Raw genomic sequence first — 17,074 nt, 5'->3', positions numbered from 1 at the left:
CACAACTAGCAATTTGACATACATCATTTATACCTTGCGATTCAATTCATTTAAAGCTTCATTACAAGCTTTCTAGACCAACAACAGTGTTAGCTATTTCTAAATGCATCTTATAAAAAAACCATCAAAACAATAAAAGAAAAAATAGATAATACAGAGGAACAAGTAGTTGAGTGAGAGACTGATGAAACATGAAATTATATTAAATTGGGTTCCTAAAAGACAGTCAGTATTTTATTCATCTTTGATAAAAGATTAGTTAAACATTAAATAAAAATAATACTGTTGAAACGTTTGGACAACAGTTGGTAATTAACAATTGTGTCATAAGCTTAAGCTTACTCATCAGACAAGTGATACAAATAGATACAGAAACATATGTGACATGCGTTGCCACCTAAACCACAAAAAAGCATTCACTGGCAACTACAAAGGCGAAGTGTCCTTTTTCTTCTCTGGTTTTGAAGTGGAGTTCCTGTTCTTATCTTCGGACTTGGTTCCCCAGAAACTGGCCATCTACTAGGCTTCATTGTACTTCACATCTGAAGCTAAAAAACAAGACTTGATTAGTAAGATCACAGGTTTTTGCCGTACTACATAACTTGGCTTAACTACCTAATTAACTTATTATAGAAAAGAATGAACACTATTTGCAGTTTTCTTTCTCAAAGTTGTCTCTTCAACTATTGCACTCGGAAATGGCATTCAGAACTCTTTAATAACTAAAAAATTGTAACACCTCAGAATATACACGGTATGCAAGCTGACATGCTTGGTTTCATTTGGATTCAAGAGCATAAAATCTAGAAAACTAGAGCTTTGTTCAAAGTAAGCATTAACATACAATCTGCTAAACATATGCAATTTTGATGTCTAATTTAGACCCATAAATCTGTATTAATTCCATCTTATTTTTATTATGTCTAAGACAAGGTTTAAAAAAGTAACTAGATCGGTCGATACAGACTAGTATTTACCTATCCAACTAAGTACTGGTATTGAATTATGTAGCTTGATATCTACACAATACTTCATTTTTATATTTATTAATTTATTTAATAAAAAATCAGTATATACTGTCTGATATATCACATACCATTACTGTACCAGTTTCTAGATTCCTAAGACCTGCATTGGAGCGAGATTTAGTTCGTTGGTCCTAGATGACACCTCACAGTGCATACAGATCAGATAAATTGTAATGTTCCTAGAAGATGCTGTAAATGGTGAAGCATTAATTTATCAGGCAAGATGGCACCAAAAAGAAACGGTTTTAATTTTTAACTATTAAGCAGCCAAAATATGATGAAAATGGTGAAACATACAATTTATCGATAGTCAGAATCTGAGCATCCACAAGCTCTTTGAAGAAAATAGGATGAAAAGCAACATACCAAAACCTGATGTAGATTGTTCTTGTTTTCCAGGAACTGAGGTTGCTGAGGAACAAGAGCCTTTACTCAGCATCATGCATTGTCAAGGTAAAGGCACATTTACGGTGCGCTTCTAAGGTGTTGACTTTTTCATTAATCATGATGAAAATATATAAATATGCTTTAAATGTTTGTGAAAAATGAAAAAGTTAATACAAATACTTCTTTGTGGAGAAAAAAGTTTCGGGTAAGAACAAACATATAGACACAATAAATCAATCAGAGCAACATACTGATCCTACAAGACCTGACATGCAACATTGGTAACCACTGATCGACAACATTGCTTTAATTCCATATCCTTGATCAGTGATATATGATGAAACAATAGCATAGTTGAAAATACAGTTTGTAGCACCAATTCACTACTCGGTAGACAACCTGATAACAATGTCCAAGAATTGTCAAACACATGCCAACCAAAATGGTGCTAGACTACAAATCTCATGTGCAATTGATCAGTGGGTTCAAGATTAGATTTCTTTCTTTTAATAACCAGCACATAACATGGCTACAAATATCAAATCAAAGATTGTGTGGTCGATGCCTTGTCTATCAAACATAGCAAAGCATAAGTGCACTGAGACATGCCTGTTCAATCATCCGATCAGACATCTAGCATGTAATAGTTTACAAAAGTATCATACTATGTTAGCTCATAAATAGCACAAATTGGGTACACAATACTTTAACACATGGTTTTTAAGTTTTTACGAGAACAGTTGAAATTAATTCAAAACCAAGGTAAGAACTGAATCAAGATTTACTAAGATTTTTAGTTTGCAGCTGTTTGGCACTAACCTACTAAATTTGGCAGGTGCAATAAAAGTCAGTATAAGGGAGCTACAGAGTCAGCACCTTCATGGTCTACATAACCCATACATTTTAAAAGCCATTTTCCTCTCAAGGACACATTTTCCCTCTAGAAATATATATGTAAGAAATTCCCTACAGTTTCCTTACTTTCAAATTGATTTCAAATAAAGATCATCGAGAAACTTTTGAAATCTGACAACTTTTTCCACCCAGATGCAATTTTGCTTTAATTTAGAGATATACAGTACTATTCATTAAGTAGTAAATACCCCCCAAAAAGAAACTTTTGATGCGTCCCTATTTCAATTTCTTTATTCTTACTACTTTATTGTATTAAAAAAAGTAGTGCAGCCAACATATATGAAACCAGAGATATCATGAGAAGGGCAACATTAAGTAATTCAGTATTTTTGCCTTTTGAAACACACAAATAGACAAAAATATAAAAGAAAAAAGGCCAACAATGTCATGGTCAGCAGCTCCAAATTTGCATATGCAAAAGATCAGCAGAGATAAGTATGTTAACAGATTCAAAAAGTTCAATCACATTTAATTTTACAGCATGATATGAGCAACCATTACCAGCCAAGCAGCTCACAAATAAATGAAGAAAAACGATACTTGTTTGACATTGTTATACCTTTCGATCAAGATTGTGTAGACACATCGTCATCTTCAATATCCCAACTAAGATCCTCGTCATCCTCAACGACACTGAGTCTCTTGCGCAAATCCTCCCGAAGAGGGTTTACACTCTTGTCACCAGATTTTTTCTCATCATGTTCATCAAGATCCTCGATTTCATCCCACTCGAGATCATCTTCCTCCTGCACAGAATGCTGGCTTGAGACAATTGAAGAGCTGCTATCCTTGCACAACCCTACATCATCCGTCTTCCCTTTTTGCACTGTCTTACCATCTGTTTCATCATCCGACTTTGAGTTCATCTCCTCCTTGCAAATAATTTCAGGATTTTCTGCCTTTCCTGGATCGGTACTCACTCCCTCGTCAATGTTAGCTGTCGAAGTTTCCAAATTCTCGACCTGAGAAACCTCAGCATGTTTCTCCATGATGACAGACTCAAAATTCATGTCTTCCTTCTGCACCACCTTGGCAATCTCATCCTTTTTTCCTTCTTCCTGTACTTCTTTATTCTCTGTCAAAATTTCTTCTTTCTTGTCATCCTTCTCAACTTCTTCATCCTCTTCCTCATCGTCTACCTCCCAACTCAAATCCTCCTCTTCTTCCCCTGAAATCACCCTTTTCACTAGCTTTGCCCTTGCATCCTCCGCTTGCTTGAGCTTATGGACACGATAGTAATACCGGCACCAGAATGTCTCGTAATCCACCAATCGAGGCACCAGCTTCTCAAGAAATCCCTCCAACGACCCATTCTCATAGCACAGCCTCTCAATTTCATCCTCTTTCTCGGCCAAATCAAATCCTAATCTCCAATTTTTGAAATCCTGGGCATCCTCCGGCTCCTCCGAGAACGTATTCACATCGAACTGGATCGCAAGCAGCTGCGCCTCGAACCGGTTGTACCTTCTCGAAGAAGGAGACCCATTCTGGGGCCCCTGATCGAACGGGTACTGGTCGGTTCTACTGTCCTCGGCCTCCATCGACATGATCGCTTCCTTACCCCGGGAGATGATCTCGGCCGTGCCCCGCCACACCGAACCGCCGATGTCGTCGACGATCCGGCCGACGGACTCCAGGGACTCCTGAGCGACGGAGGCACCCGCATCGAGGGAGCCCGGGAGGTCGAGGACCGCGCGGGCGGTGGCATCCCCGAGGAACGCCGTCTCCCTCTTGATGCCGGATCCGAACTCCTCGAGGTCCCGGCGGTAGGTCCGGATCACCGATTCGGACTTGGTGGCGAAGGTCTTCACGAACCCTCCAAAGCTCCAACCGCCAGTCTCGCCGAAGCTGCTTCGTTCATCGCCGTCCGGTGAGTGGTGGGGGGATTCCGGCGGAGAATTCTTCTGCCGGGGGGAGGTCGGATCGGCGGAGAAGACGGATTTGAAGAAATCCATGGCAACGGAACCAGAGACACTCCACCGGCCGGTTGGCCACAGAGCGGACGTCTTCGTCTCTGGTGATACAGCTAAATGTACGCGTAGAGCCTACACATACGCAGCACGAGTTGTGTTTGCAGGGTCGGTAAGCTGAGTCGAGCGTTTCGTGGTTACCAGAAAGTTCTACCCCGAACGTTCTTCTCGTGGCTTTCGTAGACGCTCTGCTGTGGTACGAATGCAGATTCTTACGTATTACCTCATTAGCTATTTTTATTATTCCGATTTTTATTTTTTTGAAAATTATATTAAAATTTCTATACTTACAAAAATAAAATATTAATTTTTTTTATATATAATTAAAAAATAATTTATAAAATTAAAAATATTAATATAAACTTTTTAACCTAGCTAATTACAAGGGATAATAATATGTCAAAAGATAATCTCTTTTATCTCATACAATCATATAAAAATAAAAAAAATATTTTATTAAAAATATTTTTATTAATAATCATATTATTATCTTTTGACATCCCTCAATTATCATCTCAGAACATTGCATTGTGGATTGATGCAAATGATATTTAACCGTTAACATAATGCTAATGCAATCGGGATGTTAAAAGTAGTTAACTATAATAGATAATTTATAATTAGCTCAATATTAAATATTTATGAAATGTTAATATAATTTTTTTAAAGGAGATTATTATTGGTAATCTATTTTTGGGATAATCCCTTTTATCTCATACAATCATCTTTAAAAATAAAAATATTTTTATTTTATTAAATATATTTTATTAATATTTTTTTTTAACATTCCTCAATTATCATCTCAGAACATTGCATCTTGTGGGTTGATGCAAAATGATATTTTTGGAGCTATTATAGAAAAACCTAAGTATCTTTCCAAATATGTTATCCAATTTAATAGACGTAAAAAATTATTTTTTCATCTCTTTCTCTTATATCTTCGGATCTAATTCACAATTATATTATTATTTCCTACAACCCATCAATTAGCAATCATATATTTGAAATATGACATCTTATTATTTGTGCAAAGTGACCCAACATATTTTAGACTATTATAAAAATGCTTGAAGTATCATTTTTTGAACCAATGACTTGGCATCTTAAACCATAAAAATATTAAATCGATATAACAAGCATAAAAAACTATTTCTCATTTGATTCACTTATCCCATTTGATTATCTTTTTTTTATTTTATTTCATTAACGATGAAAGATACTAAGAATAAGAAAGGGAAAAAAAAAGACTTTGTGTCAAATGAGTTTCTTGGAATTAAGTGATAAGTTAAGGTATTTATATTAATCTTATAAAGGCATATCTTAGGAATATTAAAAAAATTAAATATAATTATAAATAACAAAAAGTGATTGTCAATGAAAAAATCTCATTTTCATGAGAACGATACGTGTTGAGGGTGATTTTCTAAAAAAATATTATTTTTAAGTTTTTTATCAAAAGAGATTTTCTATGTTTGTTTTTCTCAAACAATATCATATCCCTCACCAACCCCAATAGTATTATTTTCGCTCACACTTTATAGATCGATCCAAAGTATGCAATGATCTAAGCATGTTACAATCTCCCTTCCCCTCTCTACTCATAAATTGTGCTAATAATCAATATAGTGTTTTTATTGGTCTTTATAGTTTTTTTTTATTTTTTTGCTTATTTGTTATTCCCCTTTCCTCTCCCATCCTAAGAGAGTCCTCATTGTGTATTTAAGGACTTGTCTCATACATAAAACTTAGCATACAAAACATATAAAGTGCATTCCAACTTCTACCATGTTTTCATCATGATTTTTTCATCTAACAAAGTTTTGTATATGAAAGTACATATTAATATATGCATTGCACCTATTTTAAACTAAAACTCAGTGACATTGACATTGTATGAATTGGAAACAATAAAAAAATGGGTTGATAACCCTTTTACAGTGTTTTTTTGTTTTTTGTTCAAATATAATCTTGTTTTTCTTTTCTTTTTTTTTTTGCCTATGAACAAAAATACTATAACGACGTTCCAAAATATAATAATTAACTTTTTATGACTTGTATGAACACGTCAATGTAAATTATGTTCATATCCATTTATTGATATTATACACAATGAAAAGAAATATAAGTATTTTATGATCCCTTTATAATATTTTTCTATTCAAATATAATGTTTTCTATATATGAATGAAAACACTATAACTTATTTTTTTTTATGATTTGTATCGAACACCTCGATACAAATTATATTCATATTCATTTATTGACATTATATGTAACGAAAATAATGACAAGAATTTATATTACAAACTTTTACAATGTTTTTTCTGTTCAGATACTGCTTTTATATATGAACAAAACATTGTTATAGTCATAAAAAATCAATTTCAATATTTCTGAACATTGTTACATTATTACCTGTATACGAACTAAAACACTATAATAAGATTCCAAAATACTGGCTTTTTATTACTCGTATCAAATACTTCAATGCAAATTATGTTTATATCCATTTGTTGACATTGTATGAAATGAAAAAAAATTCCAATAATTTATATCATGGTCTCTTTATCATATTTTTTTTGTATATCAATGCAAAAAATACAGTAAATTATGTCCATATTCATTTGAAAAGAATGATATTTTTCAAATTATGTATATTTAAGTTTGTAAGAATGATATTTTTCTCGGACAATATATTATTCATTAACGATAAGATTGGTAATCAAAGTAAAAGTATCATGTTGAAGACAACTCAATGGTCATCATGATCAATTGATGGGGAAGTCACTATATCCCAAGTGAGTCATATACATGACCCAAGCTTTTTTTATAAAAATGAATAAAGTGATGATATAATTGAAACTGAATTGGTTAAACAACAAATATTAGATGAAGTTGAATTAGATATTGATGCAATATATAAAGCCTATCATGTTGTTGGTAAAGTTTTCTATCTACATAAGGATACATGTGACAACCATGTTGAAGAGTCAAAAACAATGAAGGGAGCGAGTATTAGCCTTGAGAGATGATGATTTGATATTAAAAGGTTTCATTCCTATGTGGAGGATGGAGAATTTTTAACTAATAATATATATTTATTCATTAAGTAAACAATATATTTATGATATTTTCATAAACTGCATAGAGGAAAAAGATTTGATTGGAGACTATGTTAGATTATGTGGTCTTATTTAATTAAGTAAGATATATTATAGATATGATTGGATTCTGATAATGATTATTGGCCAATAGAAAAAAAATTTAGGATTGGGTTCCTTAGGAGATAAGGAGGAACTTTTCTAATAACTTATCATAGCCCCTTGTTCTAGAGATTAAGGTTTTTCTCTCAATCTCCCTCTTCCCTAATCCATTAATCTAGATGGTTACGTGAAAATATAGAAAAAGAGGAGAATGATTTAGTTTTCTTTGTAGATTGATATCTCAGATCCGATGATGGAGTACTTGTATATCAGATAAGGTTTATTCTTCTCAACAATAAGAAAAGTACACATCTTAATATATTGTTAGATCTAATTTTTTTAATTTTGACATAATTTCTTTTCTCATATTACAGATAATATGATTATAGATTTTATGCTAACAAACTAATGTTTGCATTTCTAAGTATTGCCATTTCATGATGGCGAGAAATTTAAACAAGCTCTAAAAGAATATATGATTTAAAGAGGTTTTGATATGAAGTATATTATCAAAAGTAGTTCTAAGATATATATTTGGTGTATAGTTAAAGAGTGTAGATGGATGATATGCACAAGTGGAATTGAAAGTTTTTTAATAATAAAGTTTGTAATGAATATTAGTATAATTTGTCTACAATATTAGTAGAGATTGATATATATCAAAGATCAATACTCAGTGTATCAAGATTACATACTGAAAATGATTATTATATATATATCTAGAAAAGATTTGATGTTGTGTTTTTTTCATAAAAAGACATATATAATTCATGAGATAACACTTAATCAAGTTCAAAGTGATTTTGTAGAGTCATGTATAGATTTAATTTCATGTTTAATTGAACTCGAGCTTTTAAGACTATAACATAACTATTTGACAACATCTGAAAATCACTTTTGACGATTTTTTTGAGTTTTTGGTGGATGTATTAGAATTTTTGGGAATAATATAAAACTTGTATTTGATTTAGAAGTAGCATACTTATTAGATAAGTATTATGTTGAGTTATTGATAGCTACAAGAGTTGATGGTGTAAATAAATCATTCCCATTTGCATTGCAACTTTAAAATTGAAAATTTGAGTTTATTGGGAGTGATTCCTATTTGAATTCTGAAGCTGTATTAGGATACTTGAATCTGTGGATATCATTAGTGATCATAATCTAGATATTTTTTTTAATATAAAAATCTTTCCTAAAGTTTATTATGGATGCTATATAATCGAGAAGCATTAAAATTGTTTTGGATTAAGCTACAAATATGAATTTATCCATAATCATATTAATGAAATGTTTTTTTTGTTATTGCTAAAACAATAAATTTAGATTATGGTATAAACAAAAAAAATATAAACTTGACAATTACATGAGACTTATTGCCATATTGAATATCACATTGTACTTTTAGAGTATCTTAAATAAAAAACTTATTTCTTGAAGTCAAACACCATAAAGTGTCAATGACTTCTAAACACATAAAATCTATGATCCTTTTAAATTTGTTTGCCTCTATATCTTGAAAATCGACATCCCTATTTGTTGATAATATTTTTTGTATTATTATAAGATATGCAAATTAGTTAAACTTGATGAAGAATCATATATATATATATATATATATATATTGAATAAGATATAGCAAAAAGAGATGATCCAAAATCTAGTATGTATGATAACAGTGCAAAGAAATATTGCATTGGAATAAGTAGCTTTTAGGATGACATAATAAGTGTTGATGATATCTCTATACATGAAGATTACCTAATCCAATAATATTTGGAACAAGGCATAGGAAAGGTAGAGGAGAAATGGAGATATTATTAATTTAATGACATGTTTCATGTCATGTTTAACTACTCACCCACTAATAATATCAAAATGATTATCTCATCCAATATAAAAACATCAAACATACGGAACCAATGTTAAGAACAGATGCAAATTAAATTCTGATTACATGTAATCAATCATAACTCTAAAAATAGTTAGTGTTTTGGCCAACATGATAAAACAATATAAAACATATTGGAAAATATTATTTATGAAGCAAACTAACTATAAACTTAAAAATTTGGTATCACTTGTAATGTTTTTCAATAACATTATAATATTTTTAATATCTCAATAAAAATATTATAATGTTATTAAAATATACCGAGGCATATAAAATTAAAATGTATAAAACATTTGATATATCATACCGGAATCAAAATAGGTATTTATAATAGTTTACTAATAACATCAATCAATTGGTGATAAAAAAAATTAACTTGATATAATATTTTGATCACTACACAAAAAAAATTATAGAATATATTTGATAATATTGTAAATCATCGGGATGGAGTCGTAATCTCAACAAAACCAATTATACTCTTTAATAGGTTAATAACAATATTATGATAATTATAGTGCTTAATAGTTCATGAACAATGTTATGCAAATTAAGATTTATAATTAAATTGAAAGACGATAGTGCTACGCAAAACTAGGATAAAAAGAATTAAATGAGGAGATAATAATAGTATGTAAAATTATACAAATATAAGGTCGTAAAAAAAGATTGAACAAAAATATAGTAAAAATTAAATAGAGAGACAAGTATTTGTCAGTGATACAATTGAATAATTTGAAAAAGAAATACAAACGATTGATAAGAGAAGAGACAATCGATGAGTCTCCTATAGTTGATAGAAGAGAAAAATTAAATCATCATAAGAGAGTATATAAGCCTATTTGGAGGGAAGTGAGAGCCTATGTGACTATGTTTATAATAAGAAAAAAATTGATAGAAGCAAAAAAAAAAAAAAAAAAAAAAAAAGAGGGAGACGAAAGAAGACATGAACTCAATCGGATTAGTATACTACTCATGGCTTGGAAATCAACTTAAACTAAACACGATCGAACGATTGGATTTCTAATGACAATCGATAAATCTCATATTGAAAAGAATATCAAGTCTCAAAATCATTCCTCTCATCAAATCATTCCACTCGAGCTCAATCCTCACCACTTCACCGTATGGGTTACCATCATTCGGGTCAACATTTTGACTCGAGCCCGCTATAAGCCACGTAAATTGGGACAGGAACAATGTAGAGGGTGCCGCTCACGTGTCTTGGGCGACACTTTTCCACGCATCACCAACGTCACGCGGGTGGTGCGCCTCGCAGATACGTAGTGGGCCCCGTTGGAGAATCGTGGTGGGTCTTCCCGCAGCAAAGGCTGGTAAGTCTCGTGAGTGGGTCGAAGAAGTACATTTTTATCTCGTCTTTGCTACGCAATTCGTTCTGAAGATTTTCTTCGAGGCGAAGAAACCCACCGAAAAGGTAAATAAAAAGGGCCAAATTCTATACCCACACCCGGGAATGTACACTGAGATAAACGCTCCGCGGTCCCACAGAAGTGGACGTTTGTGGCCAGTTCATGCGCGAGTAGGAGATCGCGTAAACGTACTCGAGTAGCAAAATATTAATCAGTTAAGAAATATTCCTCAACTGGAAGCTTAAATCGGAAGCGAAGTCCAACCAACGGCCAGATCTGTTCCACGCGTCCTACACATGTCAAGCGGAGAGAGTGCCTTACGCGTTCTATTAAAGGAGAGAGAAGAAAAGAACCGATAAGTACTGCGACGGAGCGATGGGTTCCTCCTGCACTCGCTCTTCTCGCTGCCTTCTCCCCTACTTCGTGATCGGCTTCTCATTGTGCTCTTCGTTGCTCTTCTCGATCGCGATGGCGGCCATGGTCGGAGGGTTGAAGGAATCGGAGGGTAGCCAGAACAGCGCCGAGATCGAGGAGCTCGCCCGCTTCGCCGTTGACGAACACAACAAAAAGGAGGTCTTGCGTTGCTCTGGTTCCTCCATTTCTTCGAATTTCGTCCTTTTATTTGAATTTGATTTTTATATTATTTTCTTAGGGTGTTCTTTTGACGACAACTTCTTTGCTGAGTTCGATCCTTTCTCCCGAAATCTACCGATCTGAATTCTGATCTCTGTATCTTGCGATCCTTTCTGTTTAGGGTTTCGACTTATCTTTACGTTTTTTTGGTTGGATATATTGTAATACAAGAAGTTAGTTTTGCTTGATGTGACCTCTTATCGTATCTGTGTTGTTTTTTGGGTTAATCGTTGAACCCTGTGATATTCTGCGATAAATTTGGGCGTAACACTTGTTCTTTGTAATCGACTTAACTTGTCTCGATCGAATGACACATGAATAAAAGATAATGATCTCGTTTCGGTTCTTCTGGCGTATTGTATCACTTGTGTTGTCACTGTAGCTTTCCGTTTGCAGAATGCACTTCTGGAGTTTGCTCGCGTGGTGAAGGCCAAGGAGCAGGTTGTCACTGGAACCCTTCATCACTTGACAGTGGAGGCAATTGACGCAGGTAAAAAGAAGCTCTATGAGGCCAAAGTGTGGGTCAAGCCATGGCTCCACTTTAAAGAGCTTCAGGACTTCAAGCATGTGGCAGATTCTGGATCTCTCACGGCTGCTGACCTCGGTGCCAAACGAGGTAATGCGGTCTCGCAAACCCATTGATTGTCTATAGTTATCTAACTTGTCTTAACATACTCGGAGCTGTGAATATAGTACCCAATTATCTATCTCGATACGGTTCCTCGTGTAAATCCCCAATGAACAAGAAGTTGTCTATCTTGTGTTGGCTTATTCGGTGAGGAGCTCACAAACCCATTCTTTGTTCTTTTCAGATGGCCTGGGCTTCAATACTTTTTGTTATCTGTAGTCATCTATCTTGTTATGGTTGTGATGTTGATGTTGGTTCCAAGACTTTTTTGACATTGGCACTTGTCCATGGGTGCTCTGAATTTATGTTTTGCTTTTATTTTGTGTGTGCTTTCTTTCGTTTTAATCTTCACCAAAAAGTTTTGCCATGTATACATTGTATACAATGACATCTGATTCTCAGCAATTTTTTTGTTTATGTCCTATTGGTCTTAGTCAAAGTGCTTGTTGTTCTTGGATGGAAGTTCTGGTTCCTAACCATTATTCCAAGAATCTTATCACATTCTTCTTTTTCCCTTTGTGCTTCTTGGAGAAAACACAGATTACAGGGGAAATTGCATAAGCTAACAACTATTCAGCTTCCTTGATCCTTTGTTAATTAGTCAAATGGGCCTTCACCCTTTGGTTCTCTTGTGGGCTGTTATGAAGTAGCAAATATGACTACATAAGGAAAGAAAACTAGAGATCACAGATAAATTTGCATAGTATCACACGTATGGGCAAAGTTGGACACAATGTGCTATATCAAATGATGGAGAGCACCCTAGAAACCTATGGTAAAGGAGTCAAGCTTGAATGAGCAGTCTCTTCCCTTATTTGTATTTCACTTGGTCGAACCAAGAGAACCATTTTTCTTTTGCTCAGATTGAGTTTGACATTAGCTCAACAACCAACCGTCGGGCTTTGTTTGACCAAACCTAAGCAGTTCGAGGTTGGATTGATACAAGCTTTAACGATTGGTGACATTGAGAAGATGTTCAGAGTGGATGATGCAGTGTTGTGGGGAGGCAAGGGGAGGCATCATGCAAGAGACAAAATGACTGATGTATGATGTGGTTGGTTGCCTCGCTGGCATCCTCAATAACCTCAAGGAGGAACAGGAGTTTGATGAGTTAGACGGTGGTGAGGTGGGTGGCAGCAGTGGGGCTGGTGTTGATGATCACAATGGTGGTTTTTGGAGATGGCACGAGAGCTAAAGAGATGGACAAAATGGGGCTTGTGTGGTTGCGTGAAGCTGAGGTGGGTTCGAGAGTCTAGCGGTTTTTAAATCCCAACATATTAAATAGGATTGGTCTTCTAACAAGCCAGAGACAAATGAATTGGTGTTAGTTTGTGATGTGCTAATCAATAATTTGAACAAGGACCAGGCTATTCGGCTCTGACTCATGCTTCACAAACTAGGCTAAGCTTGAGTTGTACCTTGAGCTATTCTTACAATTCAGACTACTGACAAAATATGAATATGAAAGCAGTAAGATTGTCAAAATTCAATGCAAGGATTTTAGAATTTGATCTGGTCCAATAAAGCACTAGTTTTTTTATTTATTTTTAATTTATTTTCTTCCGAAGTTATTGGTGGTGTCTTGTACCATATTGCAGGTCAAATTTATGTCAGCCTAAGAGGGACAACCTTTTGCTGAGTGAACCAAGTTAAGGGAATGCATCAAATTAGTTTGGCAGACTTGGCAAACATATTAGTTGGATCTCATGTATCACTGGTCTTCTTCACAACAAAGTCACCCCGAGTGTCTACGTGTCAGGCGAAGCAGCATTGTTCCCAAATGTGCTCCATTCCCATAGGAAATCTGATATTTTGACTAGTGAATGTCACTCTAATTGTAGATTATGGTCACCTCTTGTCTTGATCCTGTCTTACCAATCAAGCCTCTTTTTGGATAGCTTACTGCCTTTGGTCACGACCATAATCTGATTTAGTAGCAGACAAAGTGATTATAGGCTCCAAGGTAGCTTTCCAATTAACAGCATATCAAACAAGAATTATGATTAATCCATGACCTCCCAACTGAATATTATTATGACAATATAACCAAAAGCCTCGTTGCTTCAGTCACCAACCAGGCCACATGTAACTTGATATTTGTTATTAAGGGCCTTTAAGCCTCACCTAATAGTTATAACTTCAGTAGGCACTTAAATGTTATAAGTAAACTTCTAAAGTCTGCCCATCGTTTCTGAACAAGGTTAGCCTGTCATGGTCTGAAGTTTGTTGATGTGTTGGCTTATTGCTGGAAATCAGTCAAACTGTCAAATTTGATTAAGACAAGTTGGAGTCGATTAATTCTGTGATTATTCCCATAAAAATATCCATGACATATGAAATATGAAAATTTTGAGTTGCTTGTCATATTAGTACCAAATACATGCCAACTATGGTATTAGTAGAATATTTCATGCGTATACACCAGTTGTTTCCTCGATATAATTTTATTTTAAATAATGGTTAAACTAATAGGACAATTATAGAATACCTGAGAATATGTTGTGGATACATTTTAGGCTAACTATATTTTCTTTATTTTTTTACTACATATAAGATGGATATGTGACTGGATATATTAATTACGTGTTATTTTTAGTGTTAAAGATCAAATTATGAATGATGAAATTAAACTCAAGAGGTTACTTTACATCATAAGTTCTTGCTATCTTCTTTATACTGAACTGCTATGTTATTAGAGGTATATAATCAAACGCCATTAAGCATATCAGACATTGTCACATATAATGTTATATATTAAAATATCTTGATGGCTGTATTTGTAAGATATTATATCCTGTTTTTTCAAGATATGATATATTGGTATATTTGTGTTGTATCATTTCTCAATCTCATGTCAATAATCAATATCCATATTCTATGGCCCATGACCTACTCCCTCGCCATGTGTGTTTGGTCTTTAAAATCTTTTAGTAGATATCTTAAGATTTTCTCTTACATGACATATAATTGAAATAATGTTACATCCTTTTATTTTGAATTGTGAATTTTTTGTGTTTTATCACTTTTAAGTTTTTTTTTATCTTGCTTCTTTTTTATCTGATAGCACTTGATTTTTCTTTTTTCATTTGATATTGGCATGTATAATGCTTGAACTCTGATGGTGTCTATCACTGCTTTCCTGTGAAATGAGATGAAACTATGTTTACAATGGCAAGGCTGTTATGAGATAGTTGAGCTATATGTAATTCTCAATAACTACTTTGAAAAATACTAAGACTTGGAAAACTGAAGAATTTATTGGTTTAGGTTTGTAAGTGTTGTTCTTCCTTCTCTGGAATGTCTGTCTGTTTATGAGCTTAGATAAATCTGAACACTTGTGTTATCTAACACAATCAAAAGATGAAGCATCTCTGTCAAGCCTTGTAAGATTGGCTCTGCATTAATCATAATGAGCCTCATTATATACCAGGTGAGCATGGACCTGGCTGGCGTACTGTTCCTGCACATGATCCTGTGGTCAAAGATGCAGCACATCATGCTGTGCAGACCATTCAACAGAGGTCCAACTCATTGGCCCCCTATGAACTGCTGGAGGTCCTTCTTGCAAAGGCAGAGGTCTGGCCTTCTTGCCCTTTTATTTATTTTGTTCTAGTATGGTTTCCGAGCAGATAATCTTTTCATCTTCCAACGTTCAAGTGCTTGAGATCAGTGGGTTTATCACGGCTCCTTTCAATTCTCAGGTGGTTGAGGACATTGCGAAATTTGACATGCTTATCAAAGTAAAGAGAGGAACCAAGGAGGAGAAACTCAAGGTTGAAGTGCACAAGAATCTGGAAGGCACTTTTCACTTGAATCAGATGCAGCAGGAGCATTCGGAGTCTGCAAGTCAGTAAACATAGTGCTCGATACTACTGATATAAACAGCGGTATCTAAACCCAGCAAATGACATCTATATCTGTGTTTTTGCAAAGCATGTTTTCTGATGAATTGCCTGTAAGTTTGAATGCTTCTGCTGCTTGGTGAATATGTACTAAGAGAGTATCTTGAAAACATATTTCCTGTTTGCAACTTGCTGTGGCATTACCTTCCCTCAAAAATCCAATGTTCAATATTTGGAAAGAACCGTCTATTCTCCCTATTTGCTGCTTTAGATCAAGAAACCATATTCCCATTGATCAGTGTATAGACAGCAGATTTGCAGTACAATATGATTCTAATTTTTATTGGAATAAGCATCCTCCCTTGCAATGGTGTTATGGCAGTTGACAATAATGATGGCTGGATAAGCTGTTTCATGGTGGTCTGATTAGAGAAGAAACATCAAATTTAGCTGTGATGTCATCTTCAATCCTGTGATGCGTCTTAGCTTAATCTATTTGGGTTGGTTTGCCGACAGTGCAACCTTCAGATGCATATGCACCAGATAAGATCTGGGAGTTGGTATTGCTTCTTAAATATGTCAATATATTAGTCCTCAAGTGGTTCAGCATTAGGACACTCAGAGTTTTGCTGGTGTTCATGATGACGTTCTATTATAAGGAAACCTAATGGATGAGCTTCTGCAAACTTGGACATGAACATGCTGGACTGCACATCACCACAAATTCATGGATATGGTTGAATCCTGGAGTAAGCAAAGATCCGCGTGTGATCCAACAGTCAGCTCACGAAGAACATGCAGTAGAAACCCAGAGCTGACAGAGCCGACAAGAGTACCTCCATGGAGGACCAAAATGTCCGTCGGGTTCCTTTCAATTCTGCAAAAGTAGTAAGCATTTGATTTGGTGGTGTTGGCATTGGATTCTGTGGGTCAATCTAGCAGCTGCAATCAAGTTGTCACAGACAAAAGTTGGAGCTAAAAGCAGAAAGGATAAGCTAGAAACAAAGAACTTGATTGCAAACACTCGACCACTGAGCAAGGAACATAAGGTGGATCAATGGAAGATGTAGTAGGTAGAAGACATACAGATACAGATTTGTCTGGAGCAGGACAAGTTACGTATTAGCATCCAGCAGCACAAGGAATATGCTTCCATGGATTCTCCAGAGAGCTTCCAATAATTGGAAGGAAACATAATCGTCAG

The 17,074-nt window shown here is 34.5% G+C and overlaps 2 protein-coding genes across 5 annotated transcripts; one reads left to right on the top strand and one right to left on the bottom strand.

The window, feature by feature from the left end:
- Positions 1–207: 207 nt before the first annotated feature.
- On the bottom strand, positions 208–4,433 carry LOC135633108 (BSD domain-containing protein C22A12.14c-like). 4 transcript variants are annotated; one of them, XR_010494895.1, is made up of 3 exons: positions 2,890–4,433; positions 1,395–1,439; positions 208–548 (listed from the first exon to the last, which is right to left on the bottom strand). XR_010494895.1 is itself a non-coding variant. In XM_065142207.1 (2 exons), the coding sequence occupies exon 1, from the start codon at positions 4,283–4,285 to the stop codon at positions 2,897–2,899; it is 1,389 nt and encodes a 462-aa protein (XP_064998279.1). In that variant the 5' UTR covers positions 4,286–4,433; the 3' UTR covers positions 208–548; positions 2,890–2,896. The 4 variants fall into 4 exon arrangements, 2 of the variants coding, with proteins under 2 accessions (XP_064998279.1, XP_064998280.1); XR_010494896.1 differs by having other exon boundaries at positions 208–542; XM_065142207.1 differs by lacking the exon at positions 1,395–1,439.
- Positions 4,434–11,117: 6,684 nt separating this feature from the next.
- Positions 11,118–16,058, top strand: LOC135633109 (cysteine proteinase inhibitor 12-like). The gene is made up of 4 exons (XM_065142209.1): positions 11,118–11,340; positions 11,797–12,016; positions 15,459–15,604; positions 15,730–16,058. Exons 1-4 carry the CDS (start codon positions 11,143–11,145, stop codon positions 15,880–15,882), a joined length of 717 nt encoding a protein of 238 aa, XP_064998281.1. The 5' UTR covers positions 11,118–11,142; the 3' UTR covers positions 15,883–16,058.
- Positions 16,059–17,074: the final 1,016 nt, after the last annotated feature.

This window comes from Musa acuminata, chromosome BXJ3-3, assembly GCF_036884655.1.
Source record: "Musa acuminata AAA Group cultivar baxijiao chromosome BXJ3-3, Cavendish_Baxijiao_AAA, whole genome shotgun sequence".
In the NCBI taxonomy this organism is placed as follows: domain Eukaryota; kingdom Viridiplantae; phylum Streptophyta; class Magnoliopsida; order Zingiberales; family Musaceae; genus Musa; species Musa acuminata.
Note: the sequence above shows the minus strand (reverse complement) of the source record. Positions and strands in the feature narration are given on the sequence as shown.

Bases quoted from the DNA above. Each gene is read 5' to 3' on its own strand.
- LOC135633108 (XM_065142207.1), bottom strand. From the start codon at position 4,285: ATGGATTTCTTCAAATCCGTCTTCTCCGCCGATCCGACCTCCCCCCGG.
- LOC135633109 (XM_065142209.1), top strand. From the start codon at position 11,143: ATGGGTTCCTCCTGCACTCGCTCTTCTCGCTGCCTTCTCCCCTACTTC. The intron at 11,341-11,796 runs GTCTTGCGTTGC...TTCCGTTTGCAG, and splicing joins ACGAACACAACAAAAAGGAG to AATGCACTTCTGGAGTTTGC. The intron at 15,605-15,729 runs GTCTGGCCTTCT...TTCAATTCTCAG, and splicing joins TCCTTCTTGCAAAGGCAGAG to GTGGTTGAGGACATTGCGAA.